The sequence below is a fragment of the Mercenaria mercenaria genome, chromosome 4, assembly GCF_021730395.1.
Source record: "Mercenaria mercenaria strain notata chromosome 4, MADL_Memer_1, whole genome shotgun sequence".
NCBI lineage: Eukaryota > Metazoa > Mollusca > Bivalvia > Venerida > Veneridae > Mercenaria > Mercenaria mercenaria.
In genome coordinates this window covers 80,450,259-80,470,768 of record NC_069364.1, presented here as the reverse complement: position 1 = coordinate 80,470,768, position 20,510 = coordinate 80,450,259, and the positions used below count along the sequence as shown (strand labels likewise).

The window sequence follows — 20,510 nt, the reverse complement described above, 5'->3', positions numbered from 1 at the left end:
ACAGTTTAAGATAGTAGGTATGCATATTACTGAAGAATATGCAGCAAATAATCTGATAATCTTCACTATAAAATCTATAGGAACTTTTTTCATTGGATTATTGCAACAAAAAAACGTGCTTGCAACAAAGTGGGAATGGGAATATGCTTCTTTTAAGAAAATGTCATTCATAAAGGGATTTATGAGTGAATCAAATCATTCTTGATTTTATGAAAGACACCAGTCTTTAACAATAAAAACAACAGGACACCAGTCTACTAATCTCAAACAAAACATTCCAGTCTGCAGATTACAGTTTATATTAGAAACATAGTACCAGTCTGCATTTTTTCTCCACAATGCTAATCAACACACTGCCTGCACCTGATTATGACAAGCCAAAGAAATCTCGCCTACAAAAGCTATTACATATCTTGCCTTTTTTTCTGCTTGCCATGCAGAACACTACAAGCAATCAAGACAACTATCAGGAAGCATTGGACTTAATTCCTTTCTTTGAACATACATCTAGGCGGATACCGTCTGTTTGGGTTTAGCTTCATTACAACAGACAGTAAACTTAACCAGTGTTCCTAGATCCTGTATCAGAACTCACAACCCTAACTTTTCTGCAGATCTAGCTCTCTCATTCGAGACTTTGAGCAGGACCATTCCATTTACCTTGACATACAAAATGGGGTATCCGTAACAAAGGTCTGAGTAACCAAGTCACAATCCTTTAAAGAGACTCCAATTTCAACTTTATTTCCCGATGAAATGAGTGTCCAGAAATTTCAATACCTTTCTGCAACGAAATTCATTTATGAATATATGACACTTCTTTAAGCTTCTAAAATATCTATCTGAATCCTAAATTTTTTGAAAACTGCTATTTACCATGACAAAGGGAATATTTGGATGTTTGCAGCAATGCATTTAATAACCTCCTTCCAATTTTATCTCCTTGCTTCAATTCTAAACCAACTTGTTAACATTAAAATACATGTATGTGTTGCTTGTGAGTATTTCATTCTCTTATTATATGAAGAAAAATATAAATCTCTTATTCTAAAATGAGAGGATGTATAATTTTCAATGAAAGCAAAAACAATTTTATTTCTAGCTCATAGTTTATAATGAAGTTTTCTTTGCATTGTGAAACTTTTTGATATTTGATATGACATTGGAACATACTGAAATCAATTCTATTTCTTAAACACAAGCTGGCAAAACAATGCGCAATTTAGATAACATTTCTGTTCTGTATCTAGCAGAAGATATAAAATACAAAATATTGCTAATAAAATCCTGTTTCAGGAAACAGGCATGCATGTCCTAATAGAATGTGCAATAACTCTTCCAGGTTATCATCTAATTAATCAGACATCTAATGCACCAGTTAATCAACACAGATAACTTACTTCCAATAAAACTTAATTACTTTTTATTCAGCAAGTAATGATAGAAGTTCTTCTCAACATCATAATTTACATTACCAATCATAATATCCATATAACAAAGGAGCAAGAATGGAGGCTGAATGAGTTATATGCCCTGTTGTCACTTTCATGATGAAAGGGGAGATAATTCAGTACTTATCAAAGCAAAATTTGTTACTTTTTGCCCCCACTCACAAAGCAATATCAGCAGACATCACTAGCAGCCCTTAAGTAGTTGCAAAATTTTATAATATTGCCCAGACTAAATTTCTAAAATATTTTTATTTAGTACACATGAAGGGAGATAATTTGAAATCTACTCAAGTTAAGTTATTGCTCTTGTGGACAAAGCCAGTGTGCTTCCACTCATTGTCATCCATCAGTATATCAATTAACTCTCTTTAGAAGCTGCAAAGTTATTGTAAAAATATAAGGTATAATCAACTGGTTTCTTTCTTTAATATATATAGATGTGTAAATATTCAAAGTTTGTGTCAACTTCAACATCAGATGAAGACAAATGAGCCGTGCCATGGGAAAACCAACATAGTGGGTGTGCGACCAGCATGGATCCGGACCAGTCTGCGCATCCGCGCAGTCTGGTCAGGCTCCATGCTGTTCGCTTTTAAAGCCTATTGGAATTGGAGAAACTGTTAGCGAACAGCATGGATCCTGACCAGACTGCGCGGATGCGCAGGCTGGTCTGGATCCATGCTGGTCGCACACCCACTATGTTGGTTTTCCCATGGCACGGCTCAAATTATCATTTGCTACATAAATATACCACATTAATACACCTGTCAGTCTAATGCTGCTCACTGAAACCTGTATATATAAAAACATTTTATTTTATCTGGTGCACAAAATGAAAGATCAGTAATACAGGATTTAATCCAATATTAATTCAGCAAATTTAACTCCCAGCTTGTTTGATTTCTTAATTAATTGATAAAATGTGTTTTTAACTAGCTAGCAGTTCCTGCCAGATTTAAATCAGGCAATTACATGAAATGAGAAATTTTCTTCAGCAGTAAGCTGGGAATGTTATGCAAAAGCACTGTTTTGAATATTGGTTAACAGTTAAAGACTTCCAAACTGGAGAAGATCTGACAGGCTTCGGATTATATAAGGCATCTTTAAGCCTTTCAATATTAACTACAGACACCTTATCTCCAATCAGTCTGTAATACACTGACAGCAACAATTCAATCACTGTAGTACTGAACAGTCAACATTTTCTAAAGATGAAGCACATCAGTTTTTAATGTCTATAAATATGACTAAACGCACTGGTAATCTATTTAAGGGCAACAACTTTGGTATTTAATTATATTGTTCTATTCTGATGTCATTTGTTAGATATATCTTCTGGAAAATTACTATACTATATATACTTAACTTAATACTGATATCAGAAACAAGAGCTGTTGGAGGACAGCAATGCTTGACTATTCAACAGCCTTGTCAATTGAATGAATACTTAAGTTGAAAAAGGGGCATAATTTTGTAAAAATGCAAAGTAGAGTTATGGAACCTGTGCACTACATGTCAGATCATGACAGTGAACAAGTGTGTGAAGTTTCAATTCATTCCCATTAGTGGTTACTGAGATACAAGCTTACATACAAAAACTTAACCAAATCGGGATGCAGATGCATGGGTGAGTCCAATAGCTCTACCTATTCTTTGAATAGTCAAGTTAAAAATCAATTTTTAACTAAATCAGAACAAAAATGTAGTTTTGCATTAATAAAGGTAATGGAAATCGAAACTTTGCATAATCTCCATATGCTATCTGCTTTCTCAAGTAAGTATGGAAATCCATGAGCACACTGCTGCATTTATGACCAAAGAATACCGAACTGGTCAACATGAATCGATGCACAAAAACTGCATTTTGCAGCAAACCATCCAGTTTATACAATTGACAGTCAGATATTGGTTAGCAAAAATGACCATTTTTAACCAAATCAGAGGCAATAACCTTGCCATACTAAACTATTTTTTGCTACCAATATATATAACAGAAGGAAGTATAATGATCAATGCCCGGTCTGTGTTTCGTCAACACCATGATAGATGATAATATGCAGAATATGTATTACAATATTTCTTGAGTGTAGACTACATGTTATTTTCTGTATATGAAAGATAAGGTAAGGAAGCAAGCGCCAGATGGAGGCCATCTATCTATCATTAAAGCAATATATAACCAGGAAACTTTCAAACATACAACCCACATGTTATATATAACACACTTGTCTTATGAACTTCTCAACAGTTACAAACAAAGTCAAACAGCCTTCACTAGTTTTTTGCCCCTACCAAACTCTGTTTTATTCTTTATGTTATACATATGAATGAAAAGTACAAGTTCAGGTTCTGACATTGTCCTAACTGACACTCATGAATTCATTGTGAAAAGGAACTAAAGTGTGTGTATTTTTTCTAGGAAACCTTCCTATACATAAAGATTGGAGAACAAAACTTTTACAGCAGGACATACTGTTGCGACTATTAAAACGTCTCTATCGGGATTGAACTTGGAACCTCAGAAATAGTATACAGGTCTCAAGACACTGACCTAAAAAAACATCTTTACATTTAAAAGCACATAAACACGAACAAATTAATTTTATAATTTTTTCCTATTTATTCCACATCCTTACCAAAATGAAACAGGTAAATAATTATATATCAAAGACATTTAAAATGCCAAGATGAAATCAATTAACTACAAACTTAATTGAAGTATTTATATCCACATTCTATTAAAATGCCTTCATAATTTATGACTTATATCAAGATATAAAGAATGATCATGGAACACAGAATATGATTGCCTTCAACTTTATAACATTCCTATTAATCTATGGGATTTACAAACCACATTGCGATAATTAATAAACATCCTAAGATATATCTAAATTACATTATACATGTAGTCCCAATTTTTCCAAGTAATCGTCAAGTGTTTTTAATTTTCGCCGAGATGGTTTCCATGGTTCCTAAACAGAAAATTCCCACGGCAATGCGAAACAAACTAACAGAATTTAAAGTGTGGCGAGTGTACATGAGTCATAAAAACATGGTTTTACACGAAACATGTAACTTTATAATACAGCAAGGAAACATGTAACTTTATAATACAGCAAGTTCGTCACTTGTAACAAAAGAAAACCTGTTACATCAATAAAATTCAATTGCTAAATGAATACAATGTAGAAGGTCACTATTTAAATCTTTAACATCAAAACGATTGTTTAATGATGGAAAATACATCTATTAAATAAACACTGAAAACCAGCACCACAAATAATCATAGAGGAATCTATAAGTTTCATGAAAAAACACCTGTTTCGGAAACAGTTAACAAAGAACTGAGGTATACTTTTGTGTTAAAGTTTCTGACCAAGTTATTCAAATTTTCAAAAACCTTGTCAATTTGGGGTATTATGGATTAGCTGACTATATCATCTAGTTTATCTATCGTTTTGATCAGAAATCAATGTTCCAATTTGAATGGCAATGTAAAGACAGATCATATGACCAATTATCATGTGAACAGTGCGATCTTAGATCCCAATATTTCCATCTTTTGTCATACTGTCGCCAAATTTAAAACAACAAACTCAAGTTTCGCATAAAAACAGTTATTTTTCTTATATTCTGAATGGTAACATTGTACACCTTTACAATGGATAAGATTATAAAGCAATGATATAGAAGTCTCTTAAAGCAAATTTATACAGGAATCTGTTCATCGAGTATTATATGGTAGTTTTATACTAGATACCTGACCTTTAAAACTGTTTTTTCCACTACTGTTAAACAGCAAGGAACCAGAACTCTTCAAGAAACTGACAACTTCTCCACATACATTCAATAAAAGACAAAAACACATACAAATATAAACAACCTTTGGTGACCATGAACAAAAATGTTCTTGTACAATGATTTGTATTATTTCTTAAATTCTTACGAGGATGGAAGACAATGAAACAAGAGGGCCAAGATGGCCCGAAGTCGCTCACTTGAGTAACAAACAATAACAGTGTAAACATGTTTTACCTAGTGATTTCATGGAGACAAATATTCTGACCAATTTTCATTAAGATTGGAACAAAAACGTGGCCTCTTTGAGAGTCAACAAGCTTACTCTTTGATTTGACCTGGTGATCTAGTTTTTGACCCTACATTACCCAGATAAAAATCATAGGATATTTCACACAAACATTCTGACCAAGTTTCATGCACATCAAATGAACATGAGAGTTAAAGTAACAAGCTTTTCCTTTGATTTCAGGGCACTCGTTTGGCCGCCTTTTGGGCCAAATATGGGCCCCATTCACCTCATAAAATAATATGTTTTTTTTCCCCCTTTCTCAGAAGAAAATTCCCCTGATAATAGGTTGTTTGACACAACTAGATATGAACTCTCTTTCAAGTTATATTATAGTGCCTCTGAGGAAGGTTACTGCTGCAATATAGTTACATTGGTTAGAAATGATTGAAAGCAGTATTAATAAGTGTGAAAAATAGTACATATATATGGCTAAAAACTTCCCCTTTTTCTCTTAAAACGACAAAACATTCCGCTTCCTGAGGGTATGGGTACCTGTGCCCAAAAGTTGTCTAGTGCCCTGGATTTGACAGGGTGACCTAGTTTTTGACCCCATATGACTCAGTTTTAAAATTAGCCTAGGAATCATCAAGATAAACACTCTGACCAAGTTTCATGAAATTAGGGTCATTAATGCGGCCTCAAGAGTGTCAACAAGCTTTTCCTTTGATTTGACCGGTCAACCTAGTTTTTGACCCTATATGACCCAGTTTCGAATCTGGCCTAGAAATCATCAAGATAAACATTTTTACCAAGTTTCATGAAGATAGGGTCATAAATGAGGCCTATAGGTTGTTAACAAGCTTTTTCTTTGATTTCACCTGATGACCTAATTTTTGAACCGACATGACCCAGTTTCGATCCAGGCCTAGAAATCATCAAGATAATCATTCTGTGCAAGTTTGTATCAAATCAAAGCATAAATGAAACCTCTATATGGCTGAAAGGGCCAAACTAGAAAATTTTGCCCCTTTCAGGGGCAGTAACTCACGAACCCATGATGGAATCTAGTCGTTTTTTATGAAAGGAACTGAGATCTTATTGTGATTTAAGCTGTTTGTAAGTGTGGTTAAAATCAAATATAAAATGTCACTTCTATCGTGTTCACAAGGTAAAAATTACAAAATTTAGGCTCTTTCAGGGGTCAATCAGGGGCCGTAACTCCAGAACTTACGATTGGATCTGATTTATTGTTGTTAAAGATATTTTGCAAGTTTGTTTCAAATCAAACCATAAATGAAGTCTCTGTATGGCTATAAAAGCCAAAATAGCAAATTTTGGCCCATTAAGGGGCATAACTCTGGAACCCATGATTGGATCTGCCAAGTGTTCGAAAGGAACTGAGATATTATGCCAATAAAAGTTGTGTGCAAGTCTGAAGTCGACTGCAAAATGTGTCCCTATTATGTTCACAAGCCAAAAATAGCAAATTTTGGCCATTTAAGGGGCCATAACTCTGGAACCCATGATTCATAACTCTGGAACCCATGATTGGATCTGGCCAGTTTTCGAAAGGAAACAAGATATTATGCCAGTACAAGTTGTGTGCAAGTTTGATTCAAGTTGATTGCAAAAATGTGGTCTCTATAGTGTTCACAATCCAAACATAGCAAAGTCTGCCCTTTTAAGGGCCAACAACTCTAGAACAAATGACGGGATCTGGCCAATTTTCGAAAGGAACCTAGATATTATGCCAATATAAGTTGTGAGCAAGTTCGATTAAAATTGACTGCAAAATGTAGTCTCTATTGTTCACAAGAAATTGTAAATGGACGACGGACAGACGACAGACGGATGACATGTGATCGCAAAAACTTACACTGTCACTATGTGACAGGTGAGCTAAAAAAAAAACAACAAGAAAATTAAAATCTTTTATGATAATTAGCTACCAAACTCTGCAAAACATTCCAGATAAACACCTTTGATAAGAAGTACAATGAACTTCACTGTTAATACAACAAAGACTTTGAAACATTTTGTATGCAAAAATGTAATTAAAAATTGTCTCCAGCGTAACCTTATATCCATGTATTGTTTGAAATATAGGTAACAGAACACCACGGAAGTATTGTGTCATGGTGAAGATGCAAATCTTGATACCTTGAACAGATACAATAGCAAATTGTGGCCAACCATCCGTTCGACATGAAAACTTTATCATAACATCATACAATATAAATACAGGTACAAAATTCTTTTCATATATAAAGCTTTTGTCACCATAAACAGGTAGCAAAATAGTTGTATTACAAATAAATGAAATATCTCTTTTGTTACAACTGAAAAACAATTGTACAAAACACATTCAATACGCTTGCATCTGTCTACCTTTGCAAATTTCTTTTGCTAGATTGCAATGCATATTCAGTTAAAGTTTTATTTCTAACAGAATTGAGAAGGAATTTTACCTTCAGCATACCTAAATGAAATATATGATAGTAAATTAATCATTGTCATTATAGCTGTATAATTGTTCACTAATTAACAAAAAAACTCCTCTTACAATTGCAGAACTTTTGAATTCATACAATATACAAAAAAAAAGAAAATATATATATATATATGAACAAGCCATATTCATATACAAAAAAATCCTATTAATATAAATAATGGTTTGTGTAAATTTTTGATATAGACAGATAAAAAATCTTTTTCTGACAGTTTGCTGCAATGTGTGAATAAATAGAAATTTCTCATTTGTTTTGGAGAACTTGCACATACTTGCATGTCAAAACCTGTCATTTTGTTTGACTTACAGCCTTTTTTAATCAGATCAAAATATTGAATGTATCTTTTCAATGACTATAAAGAACTTTACAGGGGCAAAAAACCTTCAGATAGGGGATTAGATCCCATACAAAGCACTCTACTATATCAAACTTTTAATCCCAAATTGTACTATATAAAACCTATTTAGATTAAACTTCACTGTATCAATGGGTGACTTAATTTTAAAACTGCAAAAAGATTAACTTGACATTATTCTTTATTCTGGAGAGAAACACAGCATAAGAAAATCCTTAACTTGGGTCATTGTGTGAATTACAAAATTTATACAACTGCAGGGTATATACACATATTCATATCTCGCATACATATAATAATGATGAAGGGAATTTCAATAAAAAGTCTGAATCATGTAAAAGATGGAAGAACATTCTAGTTGAAAATCCCTGCATCAATCATGATTTTGAGAATTCAAGATGAACTCCACATTAATGGCAACCATTTTACACATATGCACACAATTCCTTTTGTGAAGTTTGCCGGCAGAAAGTGGCAATTCTAACACTGAAGACCATACTGATGCTGAAGCTGATCATCCTAAGATAAAGTCACTAATCTTCATCATTAATCAGTTATCAACAATATCAATAACTAACACTATTTAATTAAACACAGGAAAGGAAAATACACCTAAGGAATGATCTATCCTTCATCTACACTTATCACATGGACATCATGATTTCTACAAGCTGTTCAAACACAGTGGGAGAATAAGAGACATAATATTTACTTATTTATTTTGTTGAATTATATTTACACCAATAATGTGGGTTATATGGTGACTTTTCCAGCTTCTATTGGTGAAGGAAGATACAGTGTGCGTCTCTGGACAGAGTTTCAAGCATGAAGCAGGCACCTGTACAAGTTCTACAGTAGAACCACCAACCTCCCAGCTTGATGGCTTCTTCACATGAAGATTCTACCCAAAGCAAGGTAGTGACGTGATTAAAGAAAACAACCTGAACCGCTTGGCCGTGGAGGCTCCTAGAGACATTTATAGTTATGCTCATATTAAGACCTATGGATGTTTATGTTAGATTTTCCTTATGGTACTGCCTTTTCATTTAATATACAGGTGAATTAGGCAGACTGCCATAAGAAAAAGTTGCATACATAATATTATGACATTTGTTTCACAACAAAAAAAAGACTAGGCAAGCACAGTTTCTCCTTAGTTTTGTCTGTTCATTTTGTAAAACATAAGTAATTTTGTTAAACTTGTGTATCAAAACGCAAGTTTTAAAATAAATATACAAATGTACTACTTTGCAGCTTTCATTGAAACGACCCTCATACAAAGACTTGTGTTCACAAGGGTTTGACTACAGCTAATTAAAATCAATAATTTCAAAATTTCAATATTTGTAGAAGTAAACAAACTTTTCAAAACATGAAATTGTATCAATTCAATCTGATTTCTTCAGACAGGAATACAAAAATCTCACCTTGCCATGATTTCATACTATAAGCAAATAAAATATTTCAATAACCGTTTGCTATAGACCACTTATTTGTCATTACACAAATTATCCTAACTATATAGCTTATGGGTAAAATAAATAGACTATGCGGCATGGACAAGGAAATATAATTTTCTCAACATTTTATCACAGGACAATAGGATATGTCAAAATGAAACATGAAAGCTACTGCAAACCACTGAACAATGTCAATTTTCAGAGACAAGACTTTAAAATTGTCTCACAAATTTTTTAGAATAGAAATGATACTTGCTATTAAAGTTGCGGAAACTTTTAACTTGACTGCCTTGTTAAGTCAAAAACATTTTGTTTGCATCCAGCTTACCTAAGAAGGTAAAACTCAAAAAGAAATTTGATGCTGCAAAAATATTGAAAAGCAAACAATTTTGTGAAGTTGATATTTTCTAGACTTCCCTGTCAGTAAATATTATAAAAATATCATGGGTTTAAACATGAAGAAAGTACAACAAGGAACATTTTCTCAACACAATATTTTTATAAACATTGAAACAAGCACAAAACAGTAACTGATTTACCTGCTTCTCCACGTGTGCTGACGTTCAGGTAATCCCCTTGACACTGTTGCCAATTTTATGTTCATTTTTTGGCTGTCTTGTTGAATTTTTATTTCTATTACTTTTTTCTCATTTTTGGTAGGATCACTGTTTGCCGTGAAATTTAGTATAAAAATTCACGCAAAATACAGGCAGAATACATAGGCATTTAGTGTGAATACCCCTCAATATTAGTATAAATATTTGAAAACTGTCAACTTCATGTGTGTAACGATAGACTTCATTTTTACTATGTTTTCCATCTTGTAATTAAAAGAAATGTATCAGAGTTCAAACAGAATCTATTTGCAGTGAACAGACAGTCTTGTTCTTGAAATTTTAACATCTTGTACTACAATTATATATATAAAATAAACACAAAAGCTGACAAGTTTTCATTTATATGTAAAGTATTCAATTAATTTCAATCAATACTGTTTATGTGCTTACAAACATATCTAATTCTGCACATCTAGTGAAAACCGAGAATATTTCTCTTGTAATTATCTCCCTTTTCACCAGTGCTATACAGGGCACGCTGTAGGAAAAACTGTCAAAGTAATGGCACAAAATATCCAAAAGAAAGTCCCATTATTCTTCAGTCCAAAATAATCAATTGTTTTAAATCTGTGATGAAATTAAATGCACAGTGTAAAGTTTTGAATTCAGAAAACTATAAAATGAAGGAACTGATTGGGCATAAAAAAATTTTTTTTTGTTCTTTCTGCAGACTAACAACAAAAACAATGTGCGAGTTTTACCAATAACATTTTAATTTTGTACCAATATTTTGACATGGAATGGAAGATTGATGGTAAGTAAAAAGACATAAAATTCTGAGAAAAGATGGTTCAAAGCTAAAAAGGGCATACAACCCTAGTCAGAGCAATCAAACTCTTTCAGTCCTACTTTCCCTTAAATCTAAAATATGTTGTTTAAAAAAACATGGCGGTTCTTCAAGCAATGTACAAGCTTGCTTCCATATTCTTTGCAAAAGTGGTAAACATGCTTTGTGAAAAAACTTTCAAAGAGTATTGTCTAATCATATTAACTTTAATGTCTATAAATGTCTGCCAGTTGTACACCTAACTCAGTCATGAAATTTAGACATCTGTATATTTACCTAATACAGTGCAACATTATAATATTGGGAAGCAAACCTGGATGCCTGTTCAGACCCACATTATTATACTGCATGCGCAAACTGTGCAACTGAAATTTTAAAGTGAATTTTCACTCCTTATCCGGTGCAGTAAGTCTGAAATACATGGTTAAGTAAAAAATGTACGCTAGTAATAAAAAGGGTTGAGATATTGGTTATGTTTATAATAAAGCAATTTTCTACAACCGCTCTTCGTGCACTTTCACTACATACAATATATATACTGCAAAACTAAGCTGATGCTATGGTAACAAATTCACATATTTTTAATACAGAGATAATACACTAACGTTATTTTAGATGATAAAATTATTATTTTGTAACAGGTAGGTTACTTTATTCAGGGAAATGTTAGCAAGAAGTGTAGATCTGTACTGAAAAGCTGGTCAAGCAGTATGAAACTTCACTTCAGACATCAAACGTTATATCTATGTGAGACCTCCAAGTTTGACAGGTTATCAAAGAGTAAACAAAAATGTTTACAAAATACGTATTTCACTGCTAGTTATCGCTAAAATGTATCCAATCACAAAATCTGGAGGCAAATTTAATTCAGTTATATAAAAGGTCTCTTTTTTCGGTCAGTAGCAACGGTAGCCGAAATTAGCTCTAAGTAGCAAAATTGCCAAAAAACGTAACTTCCAAAATGGCTGCCGAACATATTCCCACTAATTCACCTGAACGAATTAAGACTGCTACTGTCTGTTTCCGACTTAAATCCAACGGAATATCCGAAACAAAACTACAGTACTTTATTAAGTGCAGAATAAAATGCGAGCAAATAACATAATTAATAAACAAATTAATTAGCAGGTGCCCGTTCATTCCGCGCGCCTGACCCGAAAACGAAAGTTTTGACGGACAAACTATTTTCACTTTACAAAGTTACTTCTCGAAAAAATTATGAAATAAATCTTACACAACAGTTTTCGAAAAACATTTAAAAGTAATCAAAATTTATTTTAAAGAAGACACACTTAATCAATTTCATTTAATTGTCCGCTCAAAACTTACCTTCATCTAAAAGTTTTTCCAAATGAACAAAAACATTAGGAAACGCTTGTATTTGTTTCTTGTCTTTAAGTAACTGTGCAAGATATTCCGGATTGTTACGATCATCTTTGTTAGTTTCTGTCCCCATTTTGTTAAGAAGCGTTGAGCTCTGTGGCACACTACCTGAGTTAAAAGGGTTAGATTCCAAACTACAAACCAACTAAACTAATTTTTACTGTGATCCTCTTTCCGAAATATTGTTTACGAACACGTGCGTGTACTGCGCATGTGCAGATTGGATCATTTGATTTGAAGCGAGACGAGGGGAGGCAGTATGGTATATAGTTACAAGACACATGGAAAAGCTTAACGCTTCGTGGGAAGCTTAGCAAATGTAACCATTTATGCATGACATGTTTTAGTATTTCAATGTTTATTATAAGGAATCAATTCTTTAAAATTATTAGCTCTACGATTCAATTATCTTAAGTAAAACTTAGCTCCGATTTACCCGTTTCAAAAATAGTATCGCTCCAGCTACCGAATTTCGTTTATTCATCCGTAACGGTATTGCAAACTGACATACTAAATCACATTCCTGAAGAGATCAAATATTGTGTTTTTACATGCTAAGACATAGATCTACATCATTTAATTATACTAACAAAAAAAAATGTAAAAGGATATTCTTTACAAAATATAGAACAAATCGCTCTACAGCAGCCTATATTAAAACATATGGCACGGGCGTAGTATGATGATTCTACATTTAATACTCGGAAAGGGATGGGGGAAGAGCATGTTGAAGACGTAAAAAATTAAATAAATCAAAATAATAATTAAAAAAAAATGGTGGCATGCCACAATTTTGCTTTAATCAGACTACAGAACAAAATATTCTGAAACAGCTGGGTACTTTACATAAGGGAATGAAAGATTGCAGATTTTTAAATGAAACAATTTCAATAAAAATATAGATACAGTATACTATTGTTTTAACGGACCATTAAAAGAATTTTAGAATTATTTTATTCGATAACAGAACGTCAAATTTCTAAATTTATGTCAGGCATGGCAACTATCATATAAACGTGTTTGAATTGAAATTGCGAGTAGAAAAATTAGCATTTTTTGTCAAACCATGATCACTTTAGGCCTAATCGAAATTCAAAAATACGAACATCACTAAAATGAACCAATAAAACGGCTTATTCATATAGCATGATATAGGGTAACGCACACTTTTTATCATTTGTATTTTTTAGGCCTGTATTTTGAAGTAACCGAGTATATGCACCACTACGCGCCTTTAGTGTCAACCAATTAACCAATACTCCGTGAAGCATAGTATATTAATGTAATAATTCTAACCGACTGCATCACTTTTTTTTTTTTTTTTGAATTACAAGCTTGCTACACAAGGAAGTTGTTAAATCTATTTTTCATGCAAGTCAGACTAGCATTGTGATGCAGAACGTTATTAACAAAACGAGTGCAATTGAGTTTGTGCGCCGATTTATTTCAGTGCACTTTTATAATATCACCTATTAGAATGGATTACATGATAACATCACAACTGATACCCACAATTGAAATAGCATATATCACCACTGTTTGAATAGATTATAGATTATATCATACAATTGTGTTTAATAGTAAGCATCTCCCACGAAACCATATGGCAGAGATGGCAGGTATAAGGGGAGGGGTGGGGGGCGGGGGTAGGATGTGGATAAGGAATACTAAGATGTAATATCAAGAAACTGAACTGAAAGCAATAATTAAATAAATAAATAAATAAATAAATTACATTGGCGGAGAAAAGGGGTATGTGGCTAGGTGTAGAAGTGTATGTGGTGGTGGTGGGGAGGGGGGTTGAAGGGTGTCACAGGGTATTGATGAAGAATACTAAGATACAATATAAAGAAACTTAACTGAAAGCCAAAAATAAATAGATAAATAAATAAACAGAATAAGAAATAAAAATGCAGGGGCGGTGAATGTGGATACGCGCGGGCTGTGCGGGGAAACTAAGATAGAAAACAACACCAAGAAGCTGAACCAAAAATGAAAACAAAATTATAAATGCGGATATAAGGTATCCTTGTGACATTAGCCATTTAGGGACCCCAAAATCAATAAGGACCTGAGTTTAAAAGCTTTAACTATAATGCTTTCTGATTTAGAGCCGGGAAACGAAACACTTACCAGAAATTACCAGATCCCTGAGACCTTGGCCTGTGAGCCACTGATTCCAGAAGCTATAGGGATCTTCCTCAAATGGTTCTTATTCATTTTGTAAAGTCTGAAAGTTGTAGTGATAATACGTCTTGACTTATCGCCTAGAAATGAAAAATAAAATACCAGAAAGTAAGTCAGGTCCCTGTGACCTTGAAGTTTGAGCCACTGATCCCAAAATCTATAGGAATCTTTTCTTTTTCTTATTCAATATCCAAAACTTTTGAAATCCGTTGCTTTCATATCTTATGAGCTACACTTCCGAAAACATTTTCAGTCTCACGATTACTGTGACCTTGACCTTTACCTATTAATACCCAAACAAGAGGGACTCTCCTCAAATAGTGCTAAATCATGTAAAGTTTTAAACCACATATAATATACTGCATATAATAATATACTGCGACCTTGACATTTAAGCCGCTGACTCCAAAATTAATAGGAATGTTCCGCTAGTCATACTTAGTGGTTGTGTCAAGTTTTAAAGCTTTATGACTAAGTGCCCGGAAACCTATGTCTCACTTTGGCTTTGACATATTGACTCCGATCCTTTTCATACAATGCTTAGCCATCCTGTAAAAGTTGAAAGCTGTAGCTGTAATACTAATGATGACATACGCACGGACGGACGATTAACGCCATTCTATGTACGTCCCATTTTTTTAAAACGGGCGTATAAAATTGAAGAAAAACACTCAGGTAACAGACCTGCAAGAACAATAAAAGTGTAATATTAAGAAGGAATGCAAAAATAGTAATACCACAGAAATACATAAAACAACAATAGCAGAAAGAAAGAGACATCTGACGTCTTCTAGAGTAATAACAACGGTATATGAAGGGGACTACAATACTACTACTAATACAGAAATATACCAAACAGCAGTAGCAAAAGTTCAGCAGCTGCGATCTGCAAAAGCAACAAAAGGGACACGTGAAGCGAGACTTCAACATTAGTAATACTACCGACAATAACAGAAGTTCGACAGGAAATATCTGCAAGAGCAATAATAAGGACAAAAAAGCGGGGCTGCAACATTAGTAATACTACCGACAATAGCAGAAGTTAAGCCTGAATATCTGCAAGAGCAACAATAAGGACATAAAAAGCGGGGCTGCAACATTAGTTATACTACCAACAATAGTAGAAGTTAAGCCTGAATATCTGCAAGACATAAAAAGTGGGGCTGCAACATTAGTTATACTACCGATAATAGTAGAAGTTCGACAGGAAATATCTGCAAGAGCAGCAATAAGGACATAAAAAGCGGGGCTGCAACATTTGTAATACTCACGACAATAGCAGAAGTTAAGCCTGAATATCTGCAAGAGCAACAATAAGGACAAAAAAAGCGTAATACTACCGACAATAGCAGAAGTTAAGCCTGAATATCTGCAAGAGCAATAATAAGGACATAAAAAGCGGGGCTGCAACATTAGTAATACTACCGACAATAGTAGAAGTTCGACAGGAAATATCTGCAAGAGCAACAATAAGGACATAAAAAGCGGGACTGCAACATTAGTAATACTATCGGCAATAGTAGAAGTTCGACAGGAAATGTCTGCAAGAGCAACAGTAAGGACATAAAAAGCGGGACTGCAACATTAGTTATACTACCGACAATAGCAGAAGTTCGACAGGAAATGTCTGCAAGAGCAACAGTAAGGACATAAAAAGCGGGGCTGCAACATTAGTAATACTACCGACAATAGTAGAAGTTCGACAGGAAATGTCTGCAAGAGCAATAGTAAGGACATAAAATGCGGGGCTGCAACATTAGTAATACTACCGGCAATAGTAGAAGTTCGACAGGAAATGTCTGCAAGAGCAACAATAAGGACATAAAAAGCGGGGCTGCAACATTAGTAATACTACCGACAATAGTAGAAGTTCGACAGAAAATATCTGCAAGAGCAACAGTAAAGACATAAAAAGCGGGGCTGCAACATTAGTAATACTATCAACAATAGTAGAAGTTCGACAGGAAATATCTGCAAGAGCAACAATAAGGACATAAAAAGCGGGGCTGCAACATTAGTTATACTACCGACAATAGTAGAAGTTCGGCAGGAAATATCTGCAAGAGCAACAATAAGGAAATAAAAAGCGGGGCTGCAACATTAGTTTTACTACCGACAATAGTAGAAGTTCGACAGGAAATATCTGCAAGAGCAACGATGAGGACATAAAAGCGGGGCTGCAACATTAGTAATACTACCGACAATAGTAAAAGTTCGACAGGAAATATCTGCAAGAGCAACAATAAGACATAAAATGCGGGACTGCAACATTAGTAATACTACCGACAATAGTAGAAGTTCGACAGGAAATATCTGCAACAACAATAATAAGGACATTAAAATCGGGGCTGCAACACTAGGTATACTACTGAAAATAGTAGAAGTTCGACAGGAAATATCTGCAAGAGCAACAATATGGACAAAAAAGCGGGGCTGCAAAATGAGTTATACTACCGACAATAGTAGAAGTTCGACAGGAAATATCTGCAAGAGCAACAATAAGGTCATAAAAAGCTGGGCTGCAACATTAGTTATACTACCGATAATAGTAGAAGTTCGACAGGAAATATCTGCAAGAGCAACAATGAGGACTTAAAAGCGGGGCTGCAACATTAGTAATACTACCGACAATAGTAGAAGTTCGGCAGGAAATATCTGCAAGAGCAACAATAAGGACATAAAAAGCGGGGCTGCAACATTAGTTATACTACCGACAATAGTAGAAGTTCGACAGGAAATATTTGCAAGAGCAACAATGAGGACATAAAAGCGGGGCTGCAACATTAGTAATACTACCGACAATAGTAGAAGTTCGACAGGAAATATCTGCAAGAGCAACAATAAGGACATAAAAAGCGGGGCTGCAACATTAGTAATACTACCGACAATAGTAGAAGTTCAACAGGAAATATCTGCAAGGGCAACAATAAGGACATTAAAATAGAGGCTGCAACACTAGGTATACTACCGACAATAGTAGAAGTTCGACAGGAAATATCAGCAAGAGCAACAATAAGGACAAAAAAGCGGGGCTGCAAAATTAGTCATACTACCGACAATAGTAGAAGTTCGACAGGAAATATCTGCAACAACAATAATAAGGACAAAAAAGCGGGGCTGCAAAATTAGTTATACTACCGACAATAGTAGAAGTTAGACAGGAAATATCTGAAAGAGCAACAATAAGGACATAAAAAGCGGGGCTGCAACATTAGTTATACTACCGACAATAGTAGAAGTTCGACAGGAAATATCTGCAAGACAACAGTAAAGACATAAAAAGCGGGGCTGCAACATTAGTAATACTACCGACAATAGTAGAAGTTCGACAGGAAATGTCTGCAAGAGCAACAATAAGGACATAAAAAGCGGGGCTGCAACATTAGTAATACTACCGACAATAGTAGAAGTTCGACAGGAAATATCTGCAAGAGCAACAATAAGGACATAAAAAGCGGGGCTGCAACATTAGTAATACTATCGAGAATAGTAGAAGTTCGACAGGAAATATGCAAGAGCAACAGTAAGGACATAAAAAGCGGGGCTGCAACATTAGTTATACTACCGACAATAGTAGAAGTTCGACAGGAAATATCAGCAAGAGCAACAATGAGGTCATAAAAAACGGTGCTGCAACATTAGTAATACTACCGACAATAGTAGAAGTTCGGCAGGAAATATCTGCAAGTGCAACAATGAGGACATAAAAAGCGGGGCTGCAACATTAGTTATACTACCGACAATAGTAGAAGTTCGACAGGAAATATCTGCAAGAGCAATAATAAGGACATAAAATGCGGGACTGCAACATTAGTAATACTACCGACAATAGTAGAAGTTCGACAGGAAATATCTGCAACAACAATAATAAGGACATTAAAATCGGGGCTGCAACACTAGTTATACTCCTGAAAATAGTAGAAGTTCGACAGGAAATATCTGCAAGAGCAACAATAAGGACAAAAAAGCGAGGCTGCAAAATGAGTTATACTATCGACAATAGTAGAAGTTCGACAGGAAATATCTGCAAGAGCAACAATAAGGTCATAAAAAGCGGGGCTGCAACATTAGTTATACTACCGATAATAGTAGAAGTTCTACAGGAAATATCTGCAAGAGCAACAATGAGGACTTAAAAGCGGGGCTGCAACATTAGTAATACTACCGGCAATAGTAGAAGTTCGGCAGGAAATATCTGCAAGAGCAACAATAAGGAAATAAAAAGCGGGTCTGCAACATTAGTTTTACTACCGACAATAGTAGAAGTTCGACAGGAAATATCTGCAAGAGCATCAATGAGGACATAAAAGCGGGGCTGCAACATTAGTTATACTACCGACAATAGTAGAAGTTCGACAGGAAATATCTGCAAGAGCAACAATAAGACATAAAAGCGGGGCTGCAACATTAGTAATACTACCGACAATAGTAGAAGTTCGACAGGAAATATCTGCAAGAGCAACAATAAGGACATTAAAATCGGGGCTGCAACACTAGGTATACTACCGACAATAGTAGAAGTTCGACAGGAAATATTTGCAAGAGCAACAATAAGGACAAAAAAAGCGGGGCTGCAAAATTAGTTATACTACCGACAATAGTAAAAGTTCGACAGGAAATATCTGCAACAACAACAATAAGGACAAAAAAAGTGGGGCTGCAAAATTAGTTATACTACCGACAATAGTAGAAGTTCGACAGGAAATATCTGCAAGAGCAACAATGAGGACATAAAAAGCGGGGCTGCAACATTAGTTATACTACCGACAATAGTAGAAGTTCGACAGGAAATATCTTCAAGAGCAACAATGAGGACATAAAAAGCGGGGCTGCAAAATTAGTTATACTACCGACAATAGTAGAAGTTCGACATGAAATATCTGCAAGAGCAACAATAAGGACAAAACAAGGTTGTCTGAAAAACAGGCAAATCCCCCGCCAGTGCTATGGATAGTGAAAGGGTAAACATTTGACCTTTAGCTGTGACCATGACCTTGAACTGACAAGGCTGACTCATGAATTCTGCACAATGTCTTGATGAGGTGATAATTTGACCCAAATTTCATGAAAACCCTTAAGGGGTTTACATTTGACCTTGAGTTGTGACCGTGACCTTGAGTTGACATGGCTGACTGATGAGTTTCTGATGCGGTGATCATTTGACCCGAGTTTGGTGAAAATCCTTCAAGGGGTTTAGAAAATACAGATTGGACACAAAATGAAAGGCTAAAACCTTTGACCTTGAGTTTTGACGTTGACCTTGAGCCGGCATGGCTGGTTCATGAGTTATGCAAATCGCCTTGATGAGGTGGTCATTTGACCCAAGTTTTATATGAATCCTTCAAGGGAATTAGGAGATACAGAGCAGACACAAAATGGAAGGCTAAAACCTTTGACCTTCAGTTGTGACCTTGACCTTGAGCCAGTTGTGACCTTGACATTGAGCCGGCATGGCTGACTCATAAGTTCTGCACATCGTTCTGATGAGGTGATCATTTGACCAAAGCTTTATAAAATTCCTTCAAGGGGTTTAGGAGATATAGAGCGGACACGAAATGAAAGGCTAAAACCTTTGACCTTGAGTTTTGAAGTTGACCTTGAGCCGGCATGGCTGATTCATGAGTTCTGCAAATCGCCTTGATGAGGTGGTCATTTACCCAAGTTTCATATGAATCCTTCAAGGGAATTAGGAGATACAGAGCAGACACAAAATGGAAGGCTAAAACA

At 34.8% G+C, this 20,510-nt stretch overlaps 1 protein-coding gene across 10 annotated transcripts in view; it reads right to left on the bottom strand.

Annotated features, from left to right (window-relative positions):
* The window catches only part of LOC123552274 (KH domain-containing RNA-binding protein QKI-like), a 51,434-nt gene extending 38,637 nt beyond the window's left edge, over nucleotides 1–12,797 (bottom strand). For 5 of the 10 annotated variants that reach the window (XR_008370706.1, XR_008370707.1, XM_053541774.1 and 2 more), the window contains exon 1: nucleotides 12,543–12,794. Coding sequence is in view for 8 of the 10 variants with exons in the window: in XM_053541774.1 (XP_053397749.1) it covers nucleotides 12,543–12,669 (127 nt within the window). In the remaining 2 variants the exon portion in view is untranslated. Of the gene's footprint in view, nucleotides 1–12,542 lie in introns of all 10 variants that reach the window. The other 5 variants (XM_045341797.2, XM_045341799.2, XM_045341801.2 and 2 more) reach the window with 3 other exon arrangements.
* Nucleotides 12,798–20,510: the final 7,713 nt, after the last annotated feature.